The sequence below is a fragment of the Oncorhynchus mykiss genome, chromosome 1, assembly GCF_057628025.1.
Source record: "Oncorhynchus mykiss isolate SJ-2025 chromosome 1, ASM5762802v1, whole genome shotgun sequence".
In the NCBI taxonomy this organism is placed as follows: domain Eukaryota; kingdom Metazoa; phylum Chordata; class Actinopteri; order Salmoniformes; family Salmonidae; genus Oncorhynchus; species Oncorhynchus mykiss.
The window spans coordinates 53,971,332-53,999,107 of NC_143022.1; the positions used below are offsets into that span (position 1 = coordinate 53,971,332).

General features: G+C 43.0%; 1 protein-coding gene across 1 annotated transcript in view; it reads right to left on the bottom strand.

The window, feature by feature from the left end:
• Positions 1-1,477: 1,477 nt before the first annotated feature.
• LOC110524646 (PDZ domain-containing RING finger protein 4) overlaps positions 1,478-27,776 on the bottom strand; it is a 109,221-nt gene continuing 82,922 nt past the window's right edge. Inside the window, exons 5-8 of the mRNA XM_021604493.3 lie at positions 13,118-13,180; positions 11,003-11,104; positions 5,854-5,976; positions 1,478-4,870 (exon numbers count right to left, since the gene is read on the bottom strand). Of these exons, the coding sequence (XP_021460168.2) occupies positions 3,314-4,870; positions 5,854-5,976; positions 11,003-11,104; positions 13,118-13,180 (1,845 nt within the window). The 3' untranslated portion in view covers positions 1,478-3,313. The remainder of the gene's footprint in view (positions 4,871-5,853; positions 5,977-11,002; positions 11,105-13,117; positions 13,181-27,776) is intronic.

A 27,776-nucleotide genomic window follows, 5' to 3' on the forward strand; every position in this document is an offset into this window, starting at 1 on the left:
ATTTCACACATAATTGGCTTCCAAGCACCGTGATGTGTTGTGAATAAAGAACCAGACTGAAGGACACAGTCAAATCATTACTGCAAACGTTCCATAAAGGAAGGAAAAAAAAACGTTTTATTCTCATGGCATTTTTCAATGATCACAATTATACCACACGTTTACCTGGCTACCAGTGTGCCAACGACATATTACTCCTCCACACTCCTCCACGTGCGTCAAAGAGAAGGTCGAGGACATGTGATAGGTGTCCTCCGTCACTTTACCAAGAGCCTTGCGTAATTGCCATAAAGGACCAGACAATGTTTTTGCAAAGCTGTTTATGAGAAGCACATTTATTTATTGAATATTCACGTGGATCATATTTTGCTTGCTGATCACCTGGAAAGAGAAACACGTCGCCTGTTATAGGGTTGACCGGCACTTATTGCCGTCTTTTTGTTGTTGTTGTACGAACGCAATGTTTATTAATCGGTCATCGTCTTGGTTCAAGTCTTCCGGTATTAGTGACGCGTGTTGAGAAAGTGTCAACAGGAAGACGTGTATGTCCAGGACAAGTGGCACTAATGAAGAAAGTAATGGAAGGAGGGAAGAGAAACGGAGTGTCGGGGTAAATGTCCGTAGAGAAATAAGGGGAGAGTTTAGACTTCTATGCTTGTGAGTAAATGAAACTTCTTTCCTCTAGACAGTCATTTAACTTCAGGGGAGACTTATGTCTTTATTGTACCAATATGGATAGCTCAGTCTCTAAAAACGAGAGAGGGTTTCAATTAACTGCAAAACCCATGAGTATAAAGCAAGTCTTGAGGCGAGTATGCGTGACACTTCAATTTCAACCATAGACGACAAACGGTTCATATCGAAAGATAATTTGAGGAATGGTTGGAGTATCCCAATGCGTTCCCCTTATACTTCATGACAGGCCATTGAAATGATTTAGTGGTTGATATATTTTAATGAACTCAGAGCCATCCGAGTGGAAGGTGATATTTTTAATTGTTAATATTAAACAAAAGGAGAGATCTATTTCAGAGGGAGACATTTGAGGTGTAAATGAGTCCAATGAACAAGCCCGTTCTTTTCCAAAAACAATTTGTCAGACTGTTCTCATGTGAAATAATCTCTTGACAATGACTTCCCCAAGAAATGCAAGACGCATGAAGATACTCTATTTTCATTATAAACTGTGAGTAATCTCAGTACAACTGCACGAGATAATGATGCTTGAAGATTCACAACTTAATTTATGAATGTGACATAACGTTTTCTATTTGAGTTAACCAAGAAAACTAAAAGCAATTTTAAAGTCTAAAGTCTGGATTTTCTGCTTGTTAGAGCTCAATCACAAATACTGTTGCTGTTTGAAACCCTATACTTTAACAGTCATTTCACACATAATTGGCTTCCACGCACTGTGATGTGTTGTGCATAAAGAACCAGACTGAAGGACAGTCAAAGCATTACTGCAAACGTTCCATAAAGAAAGAAAAAAAACTATCATTTATTCTCATGTCATTTTTCAATGATCACAATTATACCACACGTTTACCTGGCTACAGGTGTGCCAACTACATATTACTTGAAATAAGACCATTGACATTGACTTGAAACAAATACAGGAGTTGGTTTCAAAGTTCACATTTACAATATTTAAACTGAAAATGAGCTGTTTGAAACAAGTATGTATTCTACTGTACACAGAACCAGACTGAAAAGTATGTATTCTACTGTACACAGAACCAGACTGAAAAGTATGTATTCTACTGTACACAGAACCAGACTGAAAAGTATGTATTCTACTGTACACAGAACCAGACTGAAAAGTATGCAGTTATACATATGCAAAACCTGATTTCACAATTGGAAAATGTACTGCCAAGTTATGAGTCCTGCTCACTGGCAATCATCCAATCCATAACTAGTAAGTACAAGCATACAGAGTGTTGGGTGGGCTCTGAAATGAGCTGGCGTTGTTAAAAACATCAAGTGAAGCCTGAGCTTCAAGTTTGAACCATTTTGAGCTGCAACAGAGAACCATAGACAGCTCATAACGAATTTCTTGCCACAACAAAGTTACATGAATCTAATTGGCAACTGTTTAAGGCTTTGTTGAGAAACATTAACATTGTACAATACCTACTGTGTGTAAAATAAAGGATTATGTAAACATAAATATGCAAAATCTTATGAAAGAGGGTTTACCAGTATTGCATTGGAAGAACTCCTGATGCACTGCAGAGTAATTGTTGGCTGCAACATATCACAGCTAGTCTTCATAGCCTCTTGGAATAAAATAATCCTTTGCAATTAAAATGATTGCAAAGGAAATTGCAAATGGTCCTTTGTTTTGGAATGGGGATACATTCTTGGCTTGAAAAGCTTAGATGATCCATACTGTAAACGGTATAGGTCAGGTAGTCCAGTCCTTAGCTAATCTGTCTATCTCAACATGGGTTCCCTTAGAATATGCAGGTAGAAGCTGTATGCATTCAGTCCAAGTTATCGTTATCAAATGCCAACTTAACCATCTTGTTTTGAAGGAATGTATCATTATATTTGGTAAATCAGTGGTTGTAGTTGAAGTCGTATGGGCTCGTGTGGAATTGGCCGAAAGTTCTGAATGTATCTGTGACATTTGTAGAAAGTCCTGAACGATAAATCTAATGGCTGGTTCATCAAATCTAGACCGGCAAGAAGTAGGATGACAATACATTTCCGTGTACTGTACATTAAATTCAACATGTCTCCCCCTGAGGGAGTCCAAGTCTCCTGATCTGCGTGGGTTGGAATCACTGCATAACAGAACAGAAATATGAAAATAATTTAACATTTTCACAGGATGAACTAAGAAAACGATCAACTAAGAAAGATAATTGCACAGTAATCTCATACAAAAGTGCTTCTGGATCTGGAAGAGGGTGACATCATGAAAAACATGAAGAAAAATATAAACAAAATTGACATTGGTTAAAATTCTTTACAAAATGCTATTTTTTCGGGTAACAAAGTTGTGAAAATATTACTATCGTCCTCATAAAAATGCCACATTGAACGAGGCAAGTATATTATACCACATGGGGTACTGTAGCTAGATCAGTATTTCTCAACCTCTGGTCTAAGGGCCAGGAACAGTCCCTGGGATGTTGCCGACCGGTCCCTAAGATGTTTAATAGCTGAAACTCATTTTTTTGTCAGTACTCATGTTAGTCCCTATTAAAATAAGCTGCCTTCCAAGAAGGTAAGAACCATAGCTTGCTGGCCCCTGGTATGAATAAGGTTGAGAAACACTGCTGTAGATTGTGTTTGTTGTATATTATACAGTGGTGACCGACAGGAAGGCGTTATGTACTTTGGCCCTGGGGTCATCAGGGGCCTTGGCCCCGTGAGTCATCAGTTCCTGAATGGTCATCCAGTTGTCCAGGATCTTCTTGTTGCGCTTCTTCATCATCTTCCTGTGGCTCAGTTCGATGATGCTGACCTCCTTGCGTCCTTCGCTGCTGCTCTGAGGACTCTCCCTCAGGCTTTCCAGCCTGCTCCGCTGCATGAACTCTCGTCTCCTCCGCTGTTCTTTAGCCCTGACCAGATGCTGCTTCCTCTCCTCCTTACTCCAGTACCGCCCCATCTTCATCTCGGACATAGCGTCGTCGTCCGTGGTCATCCCGCCGCTGCGCTCCTCCTTGATCTTGAGGGCGCGTTCCCGCAGGATCTTATCCCTGATGGGTCTCTTTGTGATGTAGCGCGTGCCATCGGAACGGATCTTGACCTTCCACTCCATCTTGGGCTCGCTGGTGGGGATCAACTGGGGCTCCTTGACCACGCTGAGCAGGCTGAGCTGGCTCTGAGCGTACTCCACGGCCGAGCGCTGCTGGATCAGCTGCATGTAGCTCTGGTAGTGTGCCGGGATGTTGGTGTTGGGCTGCCTATGCTGGGAGCTACGGGACGGGGAGAGGTAAGGGATCTGGGAAGCCCTGGGAGGATGCTGAGGCTTCACCTTCCCGTTCCCGCTCCTTTCATCGTCTGCCGGGGCAGTCTGGTCCGACTCGAAGCGGTTGGGGCTGTGGTCGGGGCTACTGGCCTTGCCTGGGATGGGGGTTCGGTGGAGCGACCGTTGTGTTGGGCTGGGACTAGGACTGGGGCTGGCTGTGGCATGAAGGCTTGCCAGGCTGCTGCGGAGGTTCCTCTGGTTGGTGATGGTGACCATCCTCCTCTGGAGGGAGTGCTCGGGGGATCGGTCCATGGCCAGCGGCGTGCTGCGCGAGCTCTCTGCCGTGTTGTAGGCGCTCGAGCTGTCCTTGTCTGACTTCTCCGGTTTCTCTTGGCGCTTGTTGATGTCAGCCAGCTTGCCCCTGCTGGGCGAGTCCCTGCTGCCTCGTAGGAAGCTTTGGTCCTTGGGCACTGGGTGGCCGGTTATGGTTGACACCTGCTGCACCTGGTCTCTCTGGGTCCCCCCCGGTCCCTTGCGGAGCTTGTGGGCCTGCATGATGTTCTGGCACTCAAGCTCAATGCTGCAGAGCTCCTCGTTGAGCATGCGGAGCTCATGCTGCACGCCGCCAGCCGGCTCTCCCAGACTACACTCGATGGTGCTGTGTCTGCTGTAGAACAGGTCGTACTCCCCGCTGTTACGGATCTGACACTTCAGCTCCAGGAGCTGCTGGAAGCGGTCACCCTCCTCCACCTCCAACTCCTCTTCCTCCTCTTCCTCGTCCAGACGATGATGCCCAGTGTCCTGTCTATCCCTCAGGCACTGGGACAGTCGTCTCTGGATGTGGGTTAGAAGGGCATTGTGGTCAGACATCCCCAGCTCACTGTCCATGTCCTGAGTTAGGGAGGAACAGGTGGCAGTGATGTCATCCTCTTGTGTTCCTCTGGGCTGAAAGAAAAATGAATATCACATGTTTTTCAGTAGAAAAAGCTAAAAGACGGTCTACATCAGGGCTATTCAACTCTTACCCTATGGCCTACGAGGTCCGAAGCCTGCTGGTTTTCTGTTCTATCTGATAATTAATTGCACACACCTGGTGTGCCAGGTCTAAATTGGTCCTTGATTAGATTTAAAAAAGCAGTGAAACTGACTTCGAGGTCCAGAGTTGACTGCAGGAAAACTATCTGTCAACAGTGTGATCAAATTAACATACTACTGTATCTGTAAACAAATATCTGTAAAAAAAAACAACAACTTGAAGTGCATAGGTCTCTTGTGTACAACTTTGTGGAAACTGGGAATTTTAGAACAAAGGAAATGATATTCATAACTATTTGAAATTTCTAAAGACTGAAATAGTTTTGAAAAATTCAGTGCTTTGGGTTCTCCACTGGGATTCCCTCCATTCTTGTGGAGTTCTGTACCACTACTCTGCTACGCTGGGAATTGTCGTTTCTTCCCCATGCTTTACAGTCTTTTGAACTTCCCTATCTTCCCATTTACATATTTGCTAATCTCAAAACAAAACCTAAGATTTTAAATTGTGGTCCCCAATCTTTGGGGTTCCAAATGCTCCTCACCCTCTTCCATATTAATAAAGCTTTCAAACTATATTATTAGATATTGCCATAAGATTTGAAAGAACCTCAATACACAGTTTGGTATAATCTCATCCGCTCCACCTAACGTTACGGATTATTTCAAGCTACAACAGCCTTTCTCTTATAACCAGTAATCACTGTCATTCAGTCAAGTCTTGACGTAGTCATGTAGTAGCATTATGCCTTAAGTAAACACTCTGAGATTGTTGGTTTCCATGGTCTACTATTTGGTTTGACCCTAGGGTTGTGGGACCGTACTTGTTCCTCAGGTAAAAGCTCTGTATACAAAATGAGAGAATAAACACTTTGGTCTGTCCCTGTGGGTCTCACCTGCTCCTGTTCCTCCTGTAGTGCCTCCAGCTCCATCTCTTCTCTCTGCTGCTCCTCCAACATCTCCATCTTCAACTGCTCCAGGAACTCACTGTGTTCATCATCCAACCACGCCTCCTCTAGCTAGAGATAGAAAGGGAGAGTGAAATAAAGATGGAGAGAAAAGAGAGAGAAGGATTAAAACCAGAATATGAGAAACCCTGGCTTACACCAACTGGCCATTCAAGATCCATAATAAGACACACGTCATGGAGTTTTTGTGTTGCAATAGCTGAAAGCATTATAAAACTGTTGATAGATCATTAACAATGTCCCCATCAAATATCCCTGCTTGACCACACATATAGATGAAGTCAATATATTTCAATGAACAGAGGATCTTGACCTCTGATCTGGTTCCTCAATGTCATTCATCAGCACTTTGTCTGCTTGACTCAAACCAAATGGGATCCATATCACAGCCAAGACTTTAGATGTATTATGAGAGGCGTATTTAATTACCAAAAGGGGAAGGTAGAGTCCATTATGGCTCATTGCTCATCTGCCGTACTCAGTGGCTCATACTCATAAGTACTCATAAGGGCTGTTATGGTGACCGAATTATCGCCACACCGGCAGTCACGAGCTATGTGACCGTTGAGTCACGGTAACTAGGCTTTTCCAGAACTGCGCTCTGATGCCGCTGATGGTCATTAGTAGCCTATCAAACTTGCTAATGGCCTGATGTCCATTGTCCCTCTAATCATTCTGACATCCCCAGTTGGTGAAGGTAGGCAACATTACTTCCTCCACACTGATCCTCAACATGAAGGCCCCACAAGGTTGCGTCCTCAGTCCCCTCCTGTACTCTCTGTATACCTCCCACAGTTCCAACTCCATCATCAAGTTCTCTGATGACACGATAGTAGTAGGCGTGATTACCAACAACGAGATGGCCTACAAAGAGGAGGTAGGCACTGGAGACGGTAAAAAAACGTTCAAGTTCCTCGGCGTACACATCTCCAAGGAGCTGAAATGGGCAAACGACACAGACAACATGGTGAAGAAGTAACGACAGCGACTCTTCAACCTCAGGAGGCTGAAGAAATTAGGCCTGTCTCTGAGGACCTCACAGTGCTCTACAGGAGCACCATCGAGAACACACTGTCAGGCTGAATCAAAGCCTGGTGCGACAACTCCACCACCGCTGACCGCAAGGCTCTACAGAGGGTGGTACGCTCGGCCGAACGCACCATTGGGAGCACACTGCCTGCCCTCCAGGATACATACAGCACCAGGTGTCGCAGGAAGGCCAAGAAGATCATCAAGGACCTCAACCTCATTTTGTTACTTTACAGCCTTATTCTAAAATGGATTCAATTGCTGTTTCCCCTCATCAATCTACACACAATATCCCATAATGTCAAAGCAAAAACAGATTTTTAAAATTTTGGAGCTGGTTTTCATCAAGGATCTTTCTGTACTTTGCTCCATTAATCTTTCATCTTTTCTGGAATTTTCCAAGCTGTTTAAAGGCACAGTCAACTTAGTGTATGTATACTTCTGACCCACTGGAATTGTGATACAGTGAATCACAATTCCAGTGGGTCAGAAGTTTACATACACTAAGTTGACTGCGCCTTTAAACAGCTTGGAAAATTCCAGAATATGATGACATGGCTTTAGAAGCTTCTGATAGGCTAATTGACATTATTTGAATTAATTGGAGGTGTACCTGTGGATGTATTTCAAGTCCTACCTTCAAACTCAGTGCCTCTTTGCTTGACATTATGGGGAAATCAAAATAAATCAGCCAAGACCTCAGAAAAAAAATTGGAGACCTCCACAAATCTGGTTCATCCTTGGGAGCAATTTCCAAAAGCCTGAAGGTACCACGTTCATCAGTACAAACAATAGTACGCGAGTATAAACACCATGGGACCACGCAGCCGTCATAACGCTCAGGAAGGAGATGCATTCTGTCTCCTAGAGATGAACGTACTTTGGTGTGAAAAGTGCAAATCAATCCCAGAACAACAGCAAAGGACCTTGGGAAGATGCTGGAGGAAACAGGTACAAAAGTATATATAGCCACAGTAAAAAGAGTCCTTTATCGACAACCTGAAAGGCTGCTCAGCAAGGAAGAAGCCACTGCTCCAAAACTGCCATAAAAAAAGCCAGACTATGGTTTGCAACTGCACATGGGGACAAAGATTGTACTTTTTGGAGAAATGTCCTCTGGTCTGATGAAACAAAAATATAACTGTTTGGCCATAATGGCCATCATTATTATGTTTGGAGGAAAAAGGGTGAAGCTGAAGAACACCATCCCAACCGTGAAGCACGGGGGTAGCAGCATCATGTTGTGGGGGTGCTTTGTTGCAGGAGGGACTGGTGCACTTCACAAAATATATGGCATCATGAGGTATGAAAATTATGGGGATATATTGAAGCAACATCTCAAGACATCAGTCATGAAGTTAAAGCTTGGTCGCAAATGGGTCTTTCAAATGGACAATGACACCAAGCATACTTCCAAAGTTGAGGCAAAATGGCTTAAGGACAACAAAGTTATAGTATTGGAGTGGCCATCACAAAGCCCTGACCTCAAGCCTACAGAAAATGTGTGGGCAGAACTGAAAAAATGTGTGCGAGCAAGGAGGCCTACAAACCTGACTCAGTTACACCAGCTCTGTCAGGAGCAATGGTACCAAATACTAATTGAGCGTATGTAAACTTCTGACCCACTGGGAATGATGAAAGAAATAAAAGCTGAAATAAATCATTCGCTCTACTATTATTCTGACATTTCACATTCTTAAAATTAAAACCCATATCATTAGTGTTGGTTAGAGAAGATACATTGTGTTAGACTAATTTGCAATGACTGCCATTGACCCAAATTAAAAGATAAACATTGGCTGTTAATGACATCCTCATTTTTTTCACATGGTTTGGGTTTTCAGATATCAAAATGAGCTTGTGGGACAAAAAAGTTTGGGAACCCCTGTAATACAGCCTGGTATCAGTGCGGGTGTAGGCCTAGATAAGCATATTGTTTGTGCAACGGTATCTTAAATGAGAGAGAAATAGGCGAAACATGAATATTTTTGCTAGCTGGCTAGATACATGAGGTAAGAAAACAACATGGGATATAACATCTAATTAGGGTCCCCTGGAAACATTGACCAACACTTTGGTTCCTACCCTGTCAATATTTTCTTCCCTGGCTTTTTCATTCATTGTCATAAACATTCAAGGTGCTGCCCACTATATTACAACTATAGAATTAGAATAATCCCGTGTAGCTCCGTTGGTAGAGCATTGCGCTTGCAATGCCAGGGTTGTGGATTTGACTGCCACAGGGGGACCAGTATGAAAAAAAGTATGTATATATTCACTACTATAAGTCACTCTGGATAAGAGTGTCTACTAAATGACTAAAATGTAAATAATAATTATATTTCCATGATTGCAACAGTTCACCAATGTACTAGACCTCAATGTTTAGCCCTTATCATGCAGCCCTGCGTGGCACAGTGTGGAAATGATGACACAATTCCCAGAACTACAGAAATGGTATGAAATGATGAAAATCATTTTTGTTTGAAGTTGGATTGAACAGTGTAAAACAGTCAGAATGTAGAAAGCCCTGTTGAAATCACGTATTTATGTGTTGCCACCCTAACTTTTATTAATCAAAAACATAAAATACCGTCAAATATCACTACACTGTATTTAAAAAATATATATATATCGTGATATGATATTTTGACCATATTGCCAAGCGCTAGTCGGATGGGTTTATCACTTGTGAATGATGCCCAGCATGTTCCGTCTACGGCAAAAAAACAGCGGTTTGCATTGTTTTGCGACTTTTTCAAATCATATTCACAAGCATCATGTAGCCGAGCCCATAGGCCTATATGTTTTGATAAGGTTTGTAGCACAACTAAAGTGGCCAAATCACTCTAAACTTAACCCATAGGCTTAGGATCCCTGGAACAGGGTTGGAGAGCCCATAGCCTGCAGAGCCTAGAGACACATGTGTTCTTACAAGCCCAGTCAATTGTGCAATCGCATTGGAGAAAACAGGGTTTTGACTGGCCACTACAGTATTTTAAAAGAGGATCCCAGCTTTTTTGTGCTTAAATTTTAAAAAATTAAGCACATTAATCTACTGTAAAACTGGTGTAGCCTACCTGGCACAGGAAGCGCTTTCATCCATTCGCTATTTGAGGGCAGGCTACTGATAACATGTTTTTTTGAAATAAAAAAGGATTACACACATACAGTATATTAGTAGGCTACATGTAAAGCCCAAATGAAATTGAGAATAGTCTGATGGGTGAGAATATTATCAAGTGCTTGTCAAATTGTGAATGACAGACTAATGAAGCATGTGCGGCCTGCATAAGAGACAGAGCAGAGCGCATGCCTTTCATGCTACTTTTTTCAAATCGCCATTTGAGTCACATCATGCTGCCTTAGAATGCATTACAAATCAAATCAAATCAAATCAAATAACGGATTTATTGTGATGGTTTAATCTATATTAAATAGATTTATACGACTTTTTAACATGTAGATGTTTCAAATGTCTGCATCAGTGGCTTGTGGGCTGTGCGTGGAAGCCCAGAGATGCCGAACAAGTGAATGTTAATTAACGGTCAATTACTGTGAGACCTGGAGATATTTGGTTGACAGTTACCAGCCGGCAAAAAACTTCACGACCGCCACAGCCCTACGCACGCACGCACGTGCACGCACACACACCGTTCGCCATGGCCTTGGGCCTGAACTCACTGCATATTAGCATGCCATTAGTTTTTATGGCGTACTGTTGGAAGTCAATTACAGCGGCCGGCACTATATAAAAAAAATACACATGATGTGCGGTGGTGTTTATACAGGGACGTGTCATGTTTCATCTAAGAAACGTAAGTGCTATTTGTGCAGCCTTAGGGCTGTGTTTTGGGTGTCACGTATGTTAACTCGGGATGTCATGAATAAAAAGACCTCTTAATGGCTGGTGTATTGATCCTATGGACCTACAGTATGGACTTTTTTTTTTACAATACATCTCTCCAGATTAGTAAACTATTAGGACTGGGGTAAAAAAATAACCTTAAAACAATTCCTTCAACTTCATCAGTGGTGGTAAGCTCACCTGTAACTCGGGCCTGGCGACCAGCAGTATGATATTCCTTGTGTCTTCACTGGAGAGCACAGCTACAGCCTCCTCTCTGTCCTGCACATCCTGACCATTGATCTGTGGAAACAACACACACTGTTATTCATACACAAACACACTAGAGAGAGAGAGAGAGAGAGAGAGAGAGAGAGAGAGAGAGAGAGAGAGAGGTGTTGCAACCTGAAGTGGAGGCAGGAGTCACAATATACAGTATATCACACACTGTCCTGTTATAACTTACATGCGCACATACACGCGCTAGAACACACACACACACACACACACACACACACACACACAAAGGGAATGGCCACTTTCCTTTTTTACATTTATTTTTATTTTTTATCTCAGTCTAACACTGTAGAAAGAGCCCAGCTGGCAGACAGCTAAAGGCACTGTCTCTCCTCCTTCCAGGGGATCTGCACTCTATGTGTCCAGTCAGTATTTCATAGCAGGCCAGGCTGGCTGGATTGATCGTGAATGGGACAGTGGTCTATGGACCGATCGTCTGCACTAGAAATGCTCTGCTCCTGAAAGCATCCAGCATCTGGAAGCGACACACATTCATACATACAGACGCCCCACACAATTAACTGAGCCGTGACAGGGGGGCGTCCGTCTTCCACTGACCAGAGTAATGGCCCTGTCACCATGGGATAATAGTAAAGGGGTGCTTGGGGTGGAGGCATGGATCACAGCCACTAACCCAAACCCCTCTCCCCTCGCTTTGCCTCGTAGCTCAATACAATCGCACAACACATTATGACCTGCAATGCACGAAAGACACGTGCGCACACATGGACAAGGCGCCACGCGACAGACAATTAGGGAAGCAGCTAGCCTCGGCCGTACATTATCTCTCTGCAACAAAAAAAAACTGTGCTTACCCTACGCTCAATCTTCTTCCTCTCATGACTGCACCGTGCACTCACCTCTCTCTCTCTCTCTCTCTCTCTCTCTCTCGGACTCATTAACCCTTATTCAGAAACACATCACTCTGTTGTTCTGAGAGTTCACTCTGACTGAAAACAGACCACTCTCTAAAAGACATTACCGTCTACTTCTGCCATTCTCCTCAAAAGCATGTCTCCAGCACTCTCACCCACATTACTGTAACAACCTTTTGGCTCTGCCTCCCAAAACCATTACTGCTCTCAGACTCTACAGAACACTTACACTTAATACCAGTGATCACCAATCTTCCCCGAGCCGAGATCCCATTCTGAGATCTACCGCTCAGATTTGTATTTTAAAACAAGACTTTAAAAAACCGTAAGCCTTTACAACCTTAACCTCCCAAAACATGACTATCCATCTCTCTCCACGAAGCCCTCAATCTGCCTCTCCCCAAATATATGACCTTACTTTATCCCTACCTCCCAAAACACCAACCCCTTGATTACACCTTAAAACATCCCCCTTTTCCACCCTTCCCCCTACAAGAGAGCAAAGCTCACCACCCCACTCCCTCTCCAATAACATCATAATGGTCCATACAGCTCCACTGACTGTTGTTTGTGTCTCTAACCCCACCAGAAGACTGTCTTTGGAGGGGGTACTAGTAGCCTCCAGGGTCCACCGACCCTCCCTGGCCCAGGGATGGAGCTGAGGGGTAATAACATGGAGAGCCTCTCAGTCTACCTCCGGGGTGTGCGTGTGTGTAGAAAGGGAAGAGATCTGGTGTGTGTGCATTCTTGTGGATGTGCGAGTGTGTTACCCAGAAGCAGGTGGGGGGGGGGGGGGGGGGGGGGGGGGGGGGGGGGGGTATATCTGGAGCACGGTGCATCCTTAAACTGCTCTTACGGCTGTTAAAAAGCCCAGTCGGATGCTGAGTCGGTAACTAAAACAGCCAGAGGGACATTTCCTCCCCGCTAACCGTCACAGAGGGGGTGAGTTTCTCTTTTACTATGGTGCCATTAAAAATGAATGGGTTCTCGTGTTGGGAGACAATGGCAGAGGGAGGTGAAATAAAAAAGTGTTTATGTCACCTCTGATGAGAAATGAGAGAGAGAGGAGATGAGAGAGAGAGAGAAAGAACGAGAGAGAGAAAAGAGGGGCTGAGGGTCAAGATAGAAAGAAATAGTTTCCTACCTGTAAAATGTGGTCTCCTTCTCTTATGCGCCCGTCCCTTGCAGCGATGCTGTTTGGCCCAACCTGATGGGGAGAGACCGTTTGCATCAATGCTCAAAGGGAACACCAAATTGCCTTTTGGAAGTTTGCCAAAATACCTTACCATCACATCTCATACACAAAATATATAATTATTTGAAAATACAAAAGTATATGGACACCCCTTCAAATTATTGGATTTGGCAATTTCAACCACACTCATTGCTGAGAGGTGTATAAAATCGATCACACAGCCATGCAATCGCCATAGACAAACATTGGCAATAGAATGGCCTGACTGAAGAGCTCACAGACATTCAACGTGGCACCGTCATAGGATGCCACCTTTCTAACAAAATCAAATCAAAGTTTATTTGTCACGTGCGCCGAATACAACAGTGAAATGCTTACTTACAGGCTCTGACCAATAGTGCTGAGAAAAAAATAAAAATTAAATATGTGTGTGCGTGTGTGTGTGTGTGTGTGTGTGTGTGTGTGTGTAGGTAAGTAAAGAAATAAAACAGTAAAAACAGTAGAAAGAGATTTGATAATAAAAATAACAGGTCAGTTTGTCAAATTTTTTCTCTACTAGAGCTGCCCCGGTCAACTATAAGTACTGTTCTTGTGAAGTGGTAACATCTAGGAGCAACAGCGGCGCAACCGCGAAGTGGTAGGCCACACAAGCTCACAGAGCGAGACCGCCGAGTGCTAAAACGCATAGCACGTAAATATAAGCTATCCTCGAGTTACAAACTGCCTCTGGAAGCAAAGTCAGCGCAAGAACTGTTTGTCGGCAGCTTCATGACATGGGTTTCCATGGCTGAGCAGCCGCACACAAACCTAAGATCACCATGCGCAATGCCAAGTGTCACAGTCCGATGGACAAATTTGGGTTTGGTGGATGCCAGGAGAACACTACCAGTCCGAATACATAGTGCCAACTCTAAAGTTTGGTGGAGGAGGAATAATGGTCTGGGGCTGTTTTTCATGGTTCGTGTTAGGCCCCTTAGTTCCAGTGAAGGGAAATCTTAACGCTTCAGCATACAATTACAGTCTAGACGATTCTGTGCTTCCAACTTTGTGGCAACAGCTTGGGGAGGTCCTTTCCTGTTTCAGCATGACAATGCCCCTGTGCACAAAGTGAGGTCCTCACTTGTCGAGATCTGTTTGGAAGAACTTGACTGGCCTGCACAGAGCCCTGACTTCATCCCCATCGAACACCTTTGAGATGAATTGGAATGCCGACTGCGAGCCAGGCCTAATCGCCCCATCAGTCCCCGACCTCACTGCTCTTGTGGCTGAATGGAAGCAAGTCCCCGCAACAATATTCCTACATCTAGTGGAACGCCTTCCCAGAATAGTGGAGGCTTTTATAGCAGCAAAGGGGGGACCAACTCCATATTAATGCCCATGATTTTGGAATGAGATTTTCGACGAGCAGGTGTTCACAAACTTTTGGTCATGTAGTGTACCTATACAACTTTACAGAGACCACTGACCTATAAAAGCATTGTCTAAATTTCTTATGACATCCAATAATCATTTAGTCCCCAATATAATTCTAGAGCACCTCTGTAGGTTTGAAGTAAGAACTGTTATACAACACTTCTAGACAAAGGACCTCTTTCAACACCATCTGGTGATTGTTTGAAGCACCTGCTGCCAGAGGAAGGCCTGTGCTGTCAGTATGTGTTATAGCATCTGTCCAGTTCAGGTATCAAGGCCACTTTACCCTACGGCTGAAGCAGCTAAATGAACAGAGCTACAAACCTGTCAGGACATGTGTCTGGGGAAAGTACAATAAAGTATCACAATCAGGGAATACTGTGTGTTTGTGTGTGTGTGTGTGTGTGTGTGTGTGTTTGTGTGTGTGTGTGTGTGTGTGTGTACTCTGCTTCTTTATCTGTTGATTTCCCTGTTGGGCTAACCTGCACCCTCCATCCCTCCTGTTGTGATTGGTAGATGTAACATACCGGACACAGAGAGACATAGTATCCATACAAGGCCCATCCATGCCTCTTCCTTCCCATGATTCTCCCTGACTAATGATACTGAGCGAAGAGGGCAGGCCACTCTTTCAATGGCCAATCAATTACTGCCGTCTGGGGCCATTTGTTTTACTCTATCCAATCAGACAGGATCTCCTGAGATGGCTGGGCCAGCCTGAATGTTCCATCTTCATGATGATCCGGTGTGTGTGTGTGTGTGTGTGTGTGTGTGTGTGTGTGTGTCACAAAGGACCGTTCCTTAAAAGGGCTGCTCTGAGATTACTGGGGATGGGGAGGGACTCAGCTCCGGCCTGTCCTTGATTTCTCGTGTCACGTCTTCTCTCCTTTCGTCCCTCTTGAAAAATGTTTTAAGGAGAGGAGTAGAAGGGACCCGAGGAACGGAGGAGGAAAGGACTTTTGCGATTCCCCCACTGTCACAACATGTGGAATGATACCCAGAATGATAACGGCGCCGGAGGGGATGGCTGCAGTTTAACGGGCTCCTAACCAACTGCGCTGTTTTTCTTAGTTCTTTTTTCGCATTGTTTGTAACTCATTTTGTACATAATGTTGCTGCTACTGTCTCTTATGACTAAAAATAGCTTCTGGACATCAGAGCAGCGATTACTCACCTCGAACTGACAAAGATTTTTTTTATTTAATGAGTCCGACACGAAGGATATACTGCTTTGTCGAGACAAGGCCCGAATCCCTGTCATTCGAGGTATTGCTCGCCTGAGGTAGAATAGATAGAATACCTCATTCTGTAAGCAGTAAGCCACACTGTCTATATTATTCGTAGCCGTCTATTTACCACCACAAACCGATGTTGGCACTAAAACCGCACTCAACGAGCTGTGTAAGGCCAAAAGCATAGAAGAAAATACTCATCCATAAGCGGCACTCCTAGTGGCCGGGGATGCAGTCAAACCTCATTTCTGTGCAACCAGCGGACCAGGACTGTTTTGCTAGCACAGACTGGAATATGTTCCGGGATTCATCCAATGGCATTGAGGAGTATACCCCTTCTGTCACCGGCTTCATCAATAAGTGCATCGACGACGTCGTCCCCACAGTGACCATACGTACATTTCCCAACCAGAAGCAATGGATTACAGGCAACATCCGCACCGAGCTAAAGCCTAGAGCTGCCGCTTTCAAGGAGCGGGACATTAATCCGGAAGCTTATAAGAAATCCCGCTGTGTCCTCAGACGAACCATCAAACAGGCAAAGCATCAATACAGGACAAAGATTGAATCCTACTACACCGGCTCTCACGCTCGTCGGATGTGGCAGGGCTTGAAAACTATTACGGACTACAAAGGGAACCCCAGCAGCGAACTGCCCAGTGACACGAGCCTACCAGACGAGCAAAATGCCTTTTATGCTCGCTTCGAGGAAAGCAACACTGAAACATGCAAGAGAGCACCAGCTGTTCCGGACGACTGAGTGAGCACGCTCTCCATAGCCGATGTGAGCAAGACCTTTAAACAGGTCAACATTCACAAAGCCGCGGGGCCAGATGGATTAGCAGGACGTGCACTCAAAGCATGCGCGGACCAATGGGCAAACGTCTTTCCTGATATTTTCAACCTCTCACCTGACCGATTCTGTAAGACCAACATGTTTCAAACAGACCACCATATTCCCTGTGACCAAGAAAGCGAAGGTAACCTGCCTAAATGATTACCAGCCCGTAGCACTCATGTCGGTAGCCATGAAGTGCTTTGAAAGGCTGGTCATGGCTCACATCAACCCCATCATGCCGGAAACCCTAGACCCACTCCAATTCGCATACAACCCAGATCCACAGATGACGCAATCTCAATCGCACTCCACACTACCCTTTCCCACCTGAACAAAAGGAACAGCTAAAAGTAAGTGAGAATGCTGTTCATTGACTACAGATCAGAGTTCAACACCATAGTAACGATAAAGCTTATCACTAAGTTAAGGACCCTGGGACTAAACACCTCCCACTGCAACTGGATCCTGGACTTCTTGACAGGCCGCACCCCAGGTGGTAAGGGCAGGCAACAACACATCTGCCACGCTGATCATCAACACTGAGGCCCCTCAGGGGTGTGTGCTAAATCCCATCCTGTACTCCCTGTTGACCCATGACTGCATGGCCAAGCACGACTCCAACACCATCATTAGGTTTGCTGACGACACAAAAGTGGTAGGCCTGATCACCGACAACAATGAGACAGCCTATAGGAAGGAGGTCAGAGACCTGGCTGTGTGGTGCCAGGACAACAACCTCCCCCTCAATGTGAGCAAGACAAAGAAGATGATCGTGGACTGCAGGAAAAGGGGGGCTGAACACCACTGAAGTGGAGCAGGTCGAGAGTTTCAAGTTCCTTGTTTTCCACATCACCAACAAACTATCAAAACACACCAAGACAGTTGTGAAGAGGGCACGACAACACCTTTTCTTCCTCAGGAGACTGAAAAGATTTGGCATGGGACCCCATATCCTCAATTATACAGCTGCACCATCGAGAATATCCTGTCTGGTTGCATCACTGCCTGGAATGGCAACTGCTCGGCATCTGACCGTAAGGCGCTACAGAGGTACGGCCCACTACATCACCGGGACAAAGCTTTCTGACATCCAGGACATATATATCTAGGGTTTCTGGGATAATGGTGTTGATGTGAGCCATTACCAGCTTTCAAAGCATTTCATGGCTACAGACGTGAGTGCTACGGGTCGGTAGTCATTTAGGCAGATTACCTTAGTGTTCTTGAGCACAGAGACATGGTGGTCTGCTTCAAACATGTTGGAATTACAGATTCAGACCGGGAGAGGTTGAAAATGTCAGTGAATACACTTGCCAGTTGGTCAGCGCATGATCGGAGTACACGTCCTGGTAGTCCGTCTGGCCCTGCGGCCTTGTGAATGTTGACCTGTTTAAAAGGTCTTACTCACATCGGCTGCGGAGAGCGTGATCACACAATTCCCATTGTTATTGTGTTTTATAATGACGCTGATAACTATTATTGATCCCACAATGAACACACTACAACTGGGCCCTTCTGTAAATGACGTTCAACATATAAAAGTCTTCATAAAGCCTTCATAATGCCTTCAAAAGCACTACATACATTTGTAACAAAGCATCTATAACCGTATGTCATGCTTTGTAAAGGGTTCATAGATGTGGCAACTGTGTGACAATCACCAATGTCAAAAATGACATCAAATCGTATTGGTCACGTACATGTGTTTAGCAGATGTTATTGCGGGTGTAGCGAAATGCTTGTGTTTCTAGCTCTGACAGTGCAGTAATATCTAAAAAGAAATATCTAACAATTTCACAACATACACCGATTACAAACAAATCTAAGTAAACAAATGGAATTAAGAATGTATAAATATATGGACGAGAAATGTCAGAGCAGCATAGACTAAGATACAGTAGAATAGTATAGATACAGTATTTACATATGAGTAATGCAAGATATGTAAAGATTATTAAAGTGACTAGTGTTCCATTTATTAAAGTGGCCAGTGATTTCAAGTGCAGTTGCAAACCGTAGTCTGACTTCTTTATGGCGGTTTTGGAGCAATGGCTTCTTCCTTGCTGAGCGGCCTTTCAGGTTATGTCGATATAGGACTCGTTTTACTGTGGATATAGATACGTTTGTACCTGTTTCCTCCGGCATCTTCACAAGGTCCTTTGCTGTTGTTCTGGGATTGATTTGCACGTTTCGCACCAATGTACGTTCATCTCTAGGAGACAGAACGCGTCTCCTTCCTGAGCGGTATGACGGCTGCATGGTCCCATGGTGTTTATACTTGCGTACTATTGTTTGTACAGATGACCTTCAGATACCTTCAGATACCTTCAGTCATTTGGAAATTGCTCCCAAGGATGAACCAGACTTGTGGAGGTCTCCAATTCTTTTTCTGAGGTCTTGGCTGAATTATTTTGATTTTCCCATGATGTCAAGCAAATAGGCACTGGGTTTGAAGGTAGGCCTTGAAATTCATCCACAGGTACACATCCAATTGACTCAAATGATTAGCCTATCAGAAGCTTCTAAAGCCATGACATCATTTTTTGGAATTTTCCAAGCTGTACTTAGTGTATGTGCATTTCTGACCCACTGGAATTGTGGTACAGTGAATTATAAGTGAAATAATCTGTCTGTAAACAATTGTTGGAAAAATTACTTGTGTCATGCACAAAGTAGATGTCCTAACCGACTTGCCAAAACTATAGTTTGTTAACAAGAAATTTGTGGAGTGGTTGAAAAACGAGTTTTAATGACTCCAACCTAAGTGTATGTTAACTTCCGACTTCAACTGTAAGTATCAAAAGTAAAAGTATAAATCGTTTCAAATTCCTTAAATTAAGCAAACCAGATGGCAACATTTTCTTATTTGTTTTTATTGACGGATAGCCAGGGGCAGGCTCCAACACTCAGACATAATTTAGTCTGCCAGATCAGAGGCAGTAGGGATGACCAGGGATGTTCTCTTGATAAGTGTGTGAATTGGACTATTTTCCTGTCAAAACATAACGAGTACTTCTGGGTGTCAGCGAAAATGTAAGAGTAAGAAGTCCATTATTTTCTTTAGGAATGTAGTGAAGTAAAAGTAAAAGTTGCCAAAAATGTAAATAGTAAAGTAAAGATACCCCCAAAAAACGAATTAAGTAGTACTTTCAAGTATTTTTACCACTGTATATATGATGTCATTACATGGCGTTCTGAATAATACGGAGTGTTGCTGGCCTTTTTTATTTGTATTTTTTTATTTCACCTTTATTTAACCAGGTAGGCCAGTTGAGAACAAGTTCTCATTTACAAATGCGACTTGGCCAAGATAAAGCAAAGCAGGCCGACACAAACAACAACACAGAGTTACACATGGAATAAATAAACATACAGTCAATAACACAATATAAAAATTCTATGTACAGTGTGTGCAAATGAGGAAAGATAAGGGGGTAAGGAAATAAATAGGTCATAGTGGTAATTGTTTTTTTATGTGCAAGTAGAGATGAATGTGCAAGTAGAGATACTGGGGTGCAAAGGAGCAATAAAATAAAATAAATAACAGTATGGGGATGAGGTAGTTAGACGGCTATTTACAGATGGGCTATGTACAGGTGCAGTGATCTGTGAGCTGCTCCGACAACTGGTGCTTAAAGTTAGTGAGGGAGATATGAGTCTCCAGCTTCAGTGATTTTTGCAGTTCGTTCCAGTCATTGGCAGCAGAGAACTGGAAGGAAAGGCGGCCAAAGGAGGAATTGGCTTCAGGGGTGAACAGTGAGATATACCTGCTGGAGCGCGTGCTACGGGTGGATGCTGCTATGGTGACTAGTGAGCTGAGATAAGGCGGGGCTTTACCTAGCAAAGACTTATAGATGACCTGGAGCCAGTGGGTTTGGCGACGAATATGAAGCGAGGGCCAGCCAACAAGAGCATACAGGTCGCAGTCGTGGGTAGTATATGGGGCTTGGTGACAAAACGGATGGCACTGTGATAGACTGCATCCAATTTGCTAGGTAGAGTGTTGGAGGCTGTTTTGTAAATGACATTGCCAAAGTCAAATATAGTCAGTTTTACGAGGGTATGTTTGGCAGCATGAGTGAAGGATGCTTTGTTGTGAAATAGGAAGCCGATTCTAGATTTAATTTTGGATAGGAGATGCTTGTCTGAAAGGAGAGTTTACAGTCTAACCAGACACCTAGGTATAGTTGTCCACATATTCGAAGTCAGAACCGTCCAGAGTAGTGATGCTGGACGAGCAGGCAGGTGCAGGCAGCGATCGGTTTAAGAGCATGCATTTAGTTTTACTTGCCATTAAGAGCAGTTGGAGGCCACGGAAGGAGAGTTGTATGGCATTGAAGCTCGTCTGGAGGTTAGTTAACGCAGTGGCCAAAGAACAGCCAGAAGTATACAGAATGGTGTCGTCTGCGTAGAGGTGGATCAGAGAATCACCAGCAGCAAGAGAGTCATCATTGATGTATACAGAGAAAATAGTCAGCCTGAGAATTGAACCCAGCCACATAGAGATTGCCAGAGGTCCGGACAACAGGCCCTCCGATTTGACACACTGAACTCAGTCATTTGAGAAACTAAGGCAGTTGAGTCTGCCGATAAGAATGTGGTGATTGACAGAGTCGAAAGCCTTGACCAGGACAATCAATACAGCTGCACAGTATTGTCTCTAATCGATGGCAGTTATGATATTGTTTAGGACCTTGAGCGTGGCTGAGGTACACCCATGACCAGCTCGGAAACCAGATTGCCTAGCAGAGAAGGTACCGTGGGATTCGAAATGGTCGTTGATCTGTTTTTTTAACTTGGCTTTCGAAGACCTTAGAAAGGCAGGGTAGGATAGATATAGGTCTGTAGCAGTTTGGGTATAGAGTGTCTCCCCCTTTGAAGAGGGGGATGGCCGTGGCAGCTACCCAATCTTTGGGGATCTCACACGATACGAAAGAGAGTTTGAACAGGCTAGTAATAGGGGTTGCAACAATTTTGGTGGATCATTTTAGAAAGAGAGGGTCCAGATTGTCTAGCCCGACTGATTTGTAGGGGTCCAGATTTTGCAGCTCTTTCATTACATCAGCTATCTAGATTTGGGTGAAGGAGAAATGGGGGAGGCTTGGGCAAGTTGCTGTGTAGGGTGCAGGGCTGTTGAAAAAGCCGTAGAAAAATGCTTCTTGAAATGCTCAATTATCGTGGCTTTATTGGTGGTGACAGTGTTTCCTAGCCTCAGTGCAGTGGGCAGCTGGGAGGAGGTGCTCTTATTCTCCATGGACTTTACAGTGTCAGAGAACTTTTTGGAGTTTGTGCTACAGGATGCACATTTCTGTTTTAAAAAGCTAGCCTTTGCTTTTCTAACTGCCTGCGTATATTGGTTCCTAACTTCCCTGAAAAGTTGCATATCGCAGGGGCTATTCAATGCCAATGCAGTACGCCACAGGATGTTTTTGTGCTGGTCAAGGGCAGTCCGGTCGGGAGTGAACCAAAGGCTATATCTGTTCCTGGTTAAAAAGTTTTATTAAGTTTTCTAGTTTTTCAATCAACCAACAAAACACATTCCACATTCACAGATGTGACAGGCTTAAAAAAAGAAGGAAAAAAAGTCAAAAAATATAATAATAATAATATATTTGAAAAAAATACAATTAAAATGAAATATTAAGAAAAATAATAAGTGTTTTTATTTTATATAATTTTTTATTTTCCTTGGTGCACATATATATATATATATATATATATATATATATATATATATATATATATATATATATATATATATATATATATATATATATATATATATATATATATATACATATATATATATACATACATGCATGCATGCATGCATGCATGCATACATACATACGCACACGTACAAAAAAAAAAATAATATATATAACACTTGCAGCAGCACTATCAAGGTTCTTATTAGCTATTTTTAGCCTTCGCTGAGACGACGGGCCAATAATTCGTTTTTAGGTTTTACAGCACCTTACACAACATGTACTGTATCTGCACATTTCCCTAGTCACCCCGTTCACTCTGTCCAGTTTGAAATATAGTTGAATAGTGGAGACCAGAGTCTGTCAAACTTGGGCTGTCTCTTGTGGAGGTCGTAAGTGAGCTTTTCAAGAGGAAGAAAGTCAACAATCTGGTCAATCCACATTTTAAATGTAGGAGGGGTATTAGAGGACCACAATAGAAGAATACATTTCTTAGCAAAGTATGTAATAGTCATAAGCAAATTTTCTCTCTCATGATCAAGAACAAAGTCCTGCTGGGCATTAAGAAGATAGATACACGGGGTCATATCAAACTGTACCTCTAATATTTTCTGTGCAGCAGTATGTATAGATTGCCAGAATCTGGCAATCTCTCTACAGCTCCAAAATACATGCATATAGGTTCCACTTTCAGAGGTACATATTTTACAGTTAGGAGACATATCTGTTTTCATTCTATGGAGTCTCAAAGGAGTATAATACAATTTGTACAAAAATTTGTGGTTAGATTCTTTCATTTTTACATTTTTGCAAACCTCCGCCCATAACTCATCACTGATAGTCAGACCAAGGTCCTTTTCCCAAATTATTTTCAAAGGAGTAAAGGAGGAGCCTCCTTTCTCAGAAAGGAGTCTATAGATGTAAGATATTTTGCCTTTAATGGATTGTGCTGTGACAAGAAGGGTTTCAACTTCATTCAACTGAGTTCTAAACCTCCTCTTGAAGGTAAATGAGGAAATTACATGTCTAATTTGAAGATATTTAAAAAAAAATGGGATCTTGGCACATCGAATTCACTGCAGAGCTCTGGAAAGGATTTCAGTGTAGTGGTTTTCTGATGAAATAGGTCTGAAAAGGTCCTGATTCCTAGAGTATGCCATAGATTAAAGTTGGCATCCCTCAGGGCTTTTGGCAAGTCTGGTTTGCCTACTATAGGCAAGTGAGAACATATTTGGGAGGAAATGCCCAGGTATTTCTTACAGTCCCTCCACGCTAGTAGGGTGCTGTAAATCACAAAGGTTTTGGCTATGTTGCCCACTTCACTAAAGTTATTAATGAATATAATTGAGCTTAAGGGCAATGAACCACAGGATTGGGCTTCTATCTGAATCCATGTTGACTCTTGTCTGTTTGTGATCCATGTTAGCATGTTGATTTGGGCAGACCAGTAGTACAATTGAAGGGAGGGAAGGGCAAGACCACCCTTAGATTCAGGTTTCGATAGAGTGGAAAACTTGATCCTAGGTTTTTTATTGCCCCATATAAAGTTGGTGATGCTTTGGTTAGTTGTTTTGAAAAAGGAAACTGGGAGATAGCATGGGGGCATCTGAAATAAGTAGTTCAGTCTAGGGAGGACGTTCATACGGATGACATTAATTCTTCCTGCTAAGCTAATTGGGAGGGAGATCCAGGTTTGGAGATCGTTCTTGACTCGATCCAGGAGTGGAAGATAATTTTCCTTGAAAAGGCTATTCAGATCTGGTGTTATGAAGATCCTGAGGTATTGAAACCCCTGTGTTTTCCATTGGAAAGGACATAGTGTCTTCATAGAGCTGGTGAGTGTAATATTGAGAGGGCAGACAGTGGATTTGTTAAAATTGATCTTATAACCTGAAAACTTGCCATACTGAGCAATTTTGTCTAAAATGAGAGGGAGGGATTTCTCAGGGTTGGATATGTAGAGCAAGACATCATCCGCGTGAAGCGAAATCTTGTGCTGCAGGCCGCCTGCAGAAACATCCATAATACTTGGATTGCTCCTTATCAACTCTGCCAGAGGCTCCGCCCCCAACAAGTAGAGCAGGGGGGACATCGAGCACCCTTGTCTTGTGCCCCGTTCCAGAAGGAATTTGTCAGAGTTCAGTCCATTAGTAGTCACCATGGCATTTGGATGAGAGTATAGTGATTTGATCAATTTAATAAAATTTGGGCCCATATTGAACTTTTCTAAGACTGAAAACAGAAAGCTCCACTCCATCCTGTCAAACACCTAATCAGCATCCAGTGAAGCCAGCAGGACAGGGGTCTTCTGTGCGTTTTACTTGATCAATAATATCAAAAAGACGGCGAAGGTTATCAGAAGAGTATCTGTCTCTAATAAATCCAGTTTGGTCCGCTTTTATTATTTTGGGAAGAAGAGTGTTTAGTCTTTTGGCGAGCAATTTGGTAATTATTTTATAGTCGAAATCCAACAAGCTTATGGGCCGGAAGGACGAGTAGGATAGGGGGTCCTTGTCCTTTTTTAGCAACACTGTAATGCGAGCTGAGTGCATTGAGTCTGGGAAGAGAAGCACTTTTAAAGAATAGCCAGGCATCCTCTACTGACGGAATGAGGTCAATATCCTTCCAGGATACCCGGGCCAGGTCGATTAAGGAGTGGCTGATGGACCTCTTCAGCTAGCAGGGAGATGGGCCTAGCATAGGCTAGCTCCAGGCTAATTGGTGCTTACTTCGGGACAGAGACGTTAGCCAGCAGTAGCCACTCGGATAGCAGCTAGCTAGCTGTGATGATCCAGGTGAAAAGGTTCAGAGCTTGCTGTAGGAATCCGGAGATATGGAGAAGAAGAAGTCCAATTTGCTCCGGGTTGAATGCGCTGTGCAGACTGGCAGGAGTTGTCCGGGCTAAAGGTTAGCTGATGACTGCTAGCAGTAGCTAGCTCCTGTTGGGGGTTCCGGTTCTAAAGTAAAGCAAATAGCAGATCCATACCACATTGGGTGAGGCGGGTTGCAGGAGATGTTGAAGTTGAGGTTAAGAAAAATGTTTTAAAAATATATATGCGAAGAAAACATTTATAAAAAGATTTAAAGACAGAACACAACAAGACGAAGACAAGACGCCTGACTGCTACGCCATCTTGGATTCTTGGACTTATACTCCAACCATTCCATTGGCAGTCGAATAACATCACGTGTGCTTAACTGCACTATAGAAAACCCGCTAACCAAACAAAAGTACAGGGCATGCTCACTGAATTAAAGGGCAACTACACAAAAATATAGATTTTTCCAAGGCCTCAAAAGTCATCCCCTGATTTGGTTGTGAACACACAAAATCCAATTTAGTTGTTTTCTATTAAAAAAGGTGTAAAAACACTGGAGTAAACAAGAACAAATGGGGATATCCAAAACCTGGAAAAACAAAAACCAAGAAAATGGAATTTGGGAGAAGAAAAAAAAACAGTAGGCAAAACATTTAAACGGATTTTAAAAGGTTCTACCAACGTTTTTTTTTTTTATAGCTGTGCATGACTGAACTTTATAATGTGTGTCATCCTGCAACACAGCATTTTGGGTGAACTTGAGGTCAGGTCCAATATTGACTATATGCACCCAGGAGGGAAAGAGGTTGGGCCATCCTAGAAATGTTTTAGTGTAATATAATATATACAATTTTTCCAACGATTTTATCCGAAGCGACCCCAATATCCTGGTGTTGCAATGCTCTCCCAAGACGCATGACAGGGTTATAAATGCTTTGTGAAGCCTTCATTTAATATGATTTATAAGGCCTTTATTAAGAGGTCCTTATGCCACCCTTTATAAAGCACAGGTTTATGGGGCAGCAGGTAGCCTAGTGGTTAGAGCGTTGGGCCAGTGACAGAAAGGTTACTAGATCGAATCCCCGAGCTGACAAGATAGACATTTGTCGTTCTGAAGCTGAACAAGGCAGTTAACCCACTGTTCCTAGGCCGTCATTGTAATTAAGAATTTGTCCTTAACTGACTTGCCTGGTTAATTTTTAAAAAGTCATATTTTACATAGTGGGTTATGTCAGATTTGACATTGGTGGTTATGTCACACAGTTAAGAAACATTTATGAACCTTTTAAAAAGCATGACGCATAACACATTTATGTAGAGTTTATGAAGGCTTTATGAAGCCTTTATAAGCTGCACGCCATTTACAGCAAGGCTTTATAGAGCATTCATAAAGACTTCATAAACACTACATAGCTTACTGTCAAACCATTTTTAAGAAAAGTCATAATACACAAAGCGTGATATAAAATGTCCTTTTAAACACTACATATTGAGCTTTGCCAAATAGTATGCATGATACTGTATAGTTCATTGGTATTTATGTGAGATCAGAAACGCAATTCACTATCTCAAACACAGCTGAAATACGGAGTAACATTCAGTAGAAGCTCATCTGAATGCAGCACGCTCTCCTTGGTTTGACTTTTTATAGACTGAACACTTGAGAGGAGAAGCAGCCCAGTGACTACAGCGATCTGTATTCAACTCATGTTCAGCTGCATATACCTTGCGGGTCTGAGCTAACTTCAAACGAATGAGAGAGAGAGACAGAGAGAGAGAGTAAGTTGGGCAGAATGGAGGAGAGGACAGTGCTTTGTAAGTGCTGCCAATAAGTGGGAGAAACAGAGAAAAAAAGCCTTGACTGTGGGCACAAATAGTGTAACCTCAGCTTGCAAAACATGTCAGTTCTATTTGAAGAACAAGGATAGTCACTCAAAGAAAGACTACAGCGCCTTTTTTTACGAGTTGGTTTAATCTATATTATTGCAAATATAAAAATGATGAAGTGCCAGTCCAACGATTCATGTATTTTTAGTCTGTGTTAATCATATTAAATTACAGACTCTCTACATATTCAATATTACCTAAGCTCTGTAAAAGAGGACACAGAGGAATCATATTAACGTCACAACTGATTTAGTCCTGAAAGTCTAGAATGCTGTATTCCTTTCAAAGTTATATCAGTGTATTTACACTGCATTCGGAAAGTATTCATACCCCTTGAATTTTCCCACATTTTGTTATGTTACAGCCTTATTCTAAAATGCATTAAATATGTTTTTTCCTCATCAATCTAAACACATACATCAGAGGTTTTTAGAAATCTTTGCAAATGTATTAAAAATAAAGAAAAAATTGAGCTGTTTCCATTGATCATCCATTGATGTTGTAGAAATGTTTCTACAACATGATTGGAGTCCACCTGTGATAAATTAAATTGATTGGACATGATTTGGAAAGGCACACACCTGTCTATATAAAGTCCCACAGTTGACAGTGCATGTCTGAGCAGAAACCAAGCCATGAGGTCGAAGGAATTGTCTGTAGAGCTCCAAGACAGGATTGTGTCGAGGCACAGATCTGGGGAAGGGTAACGAA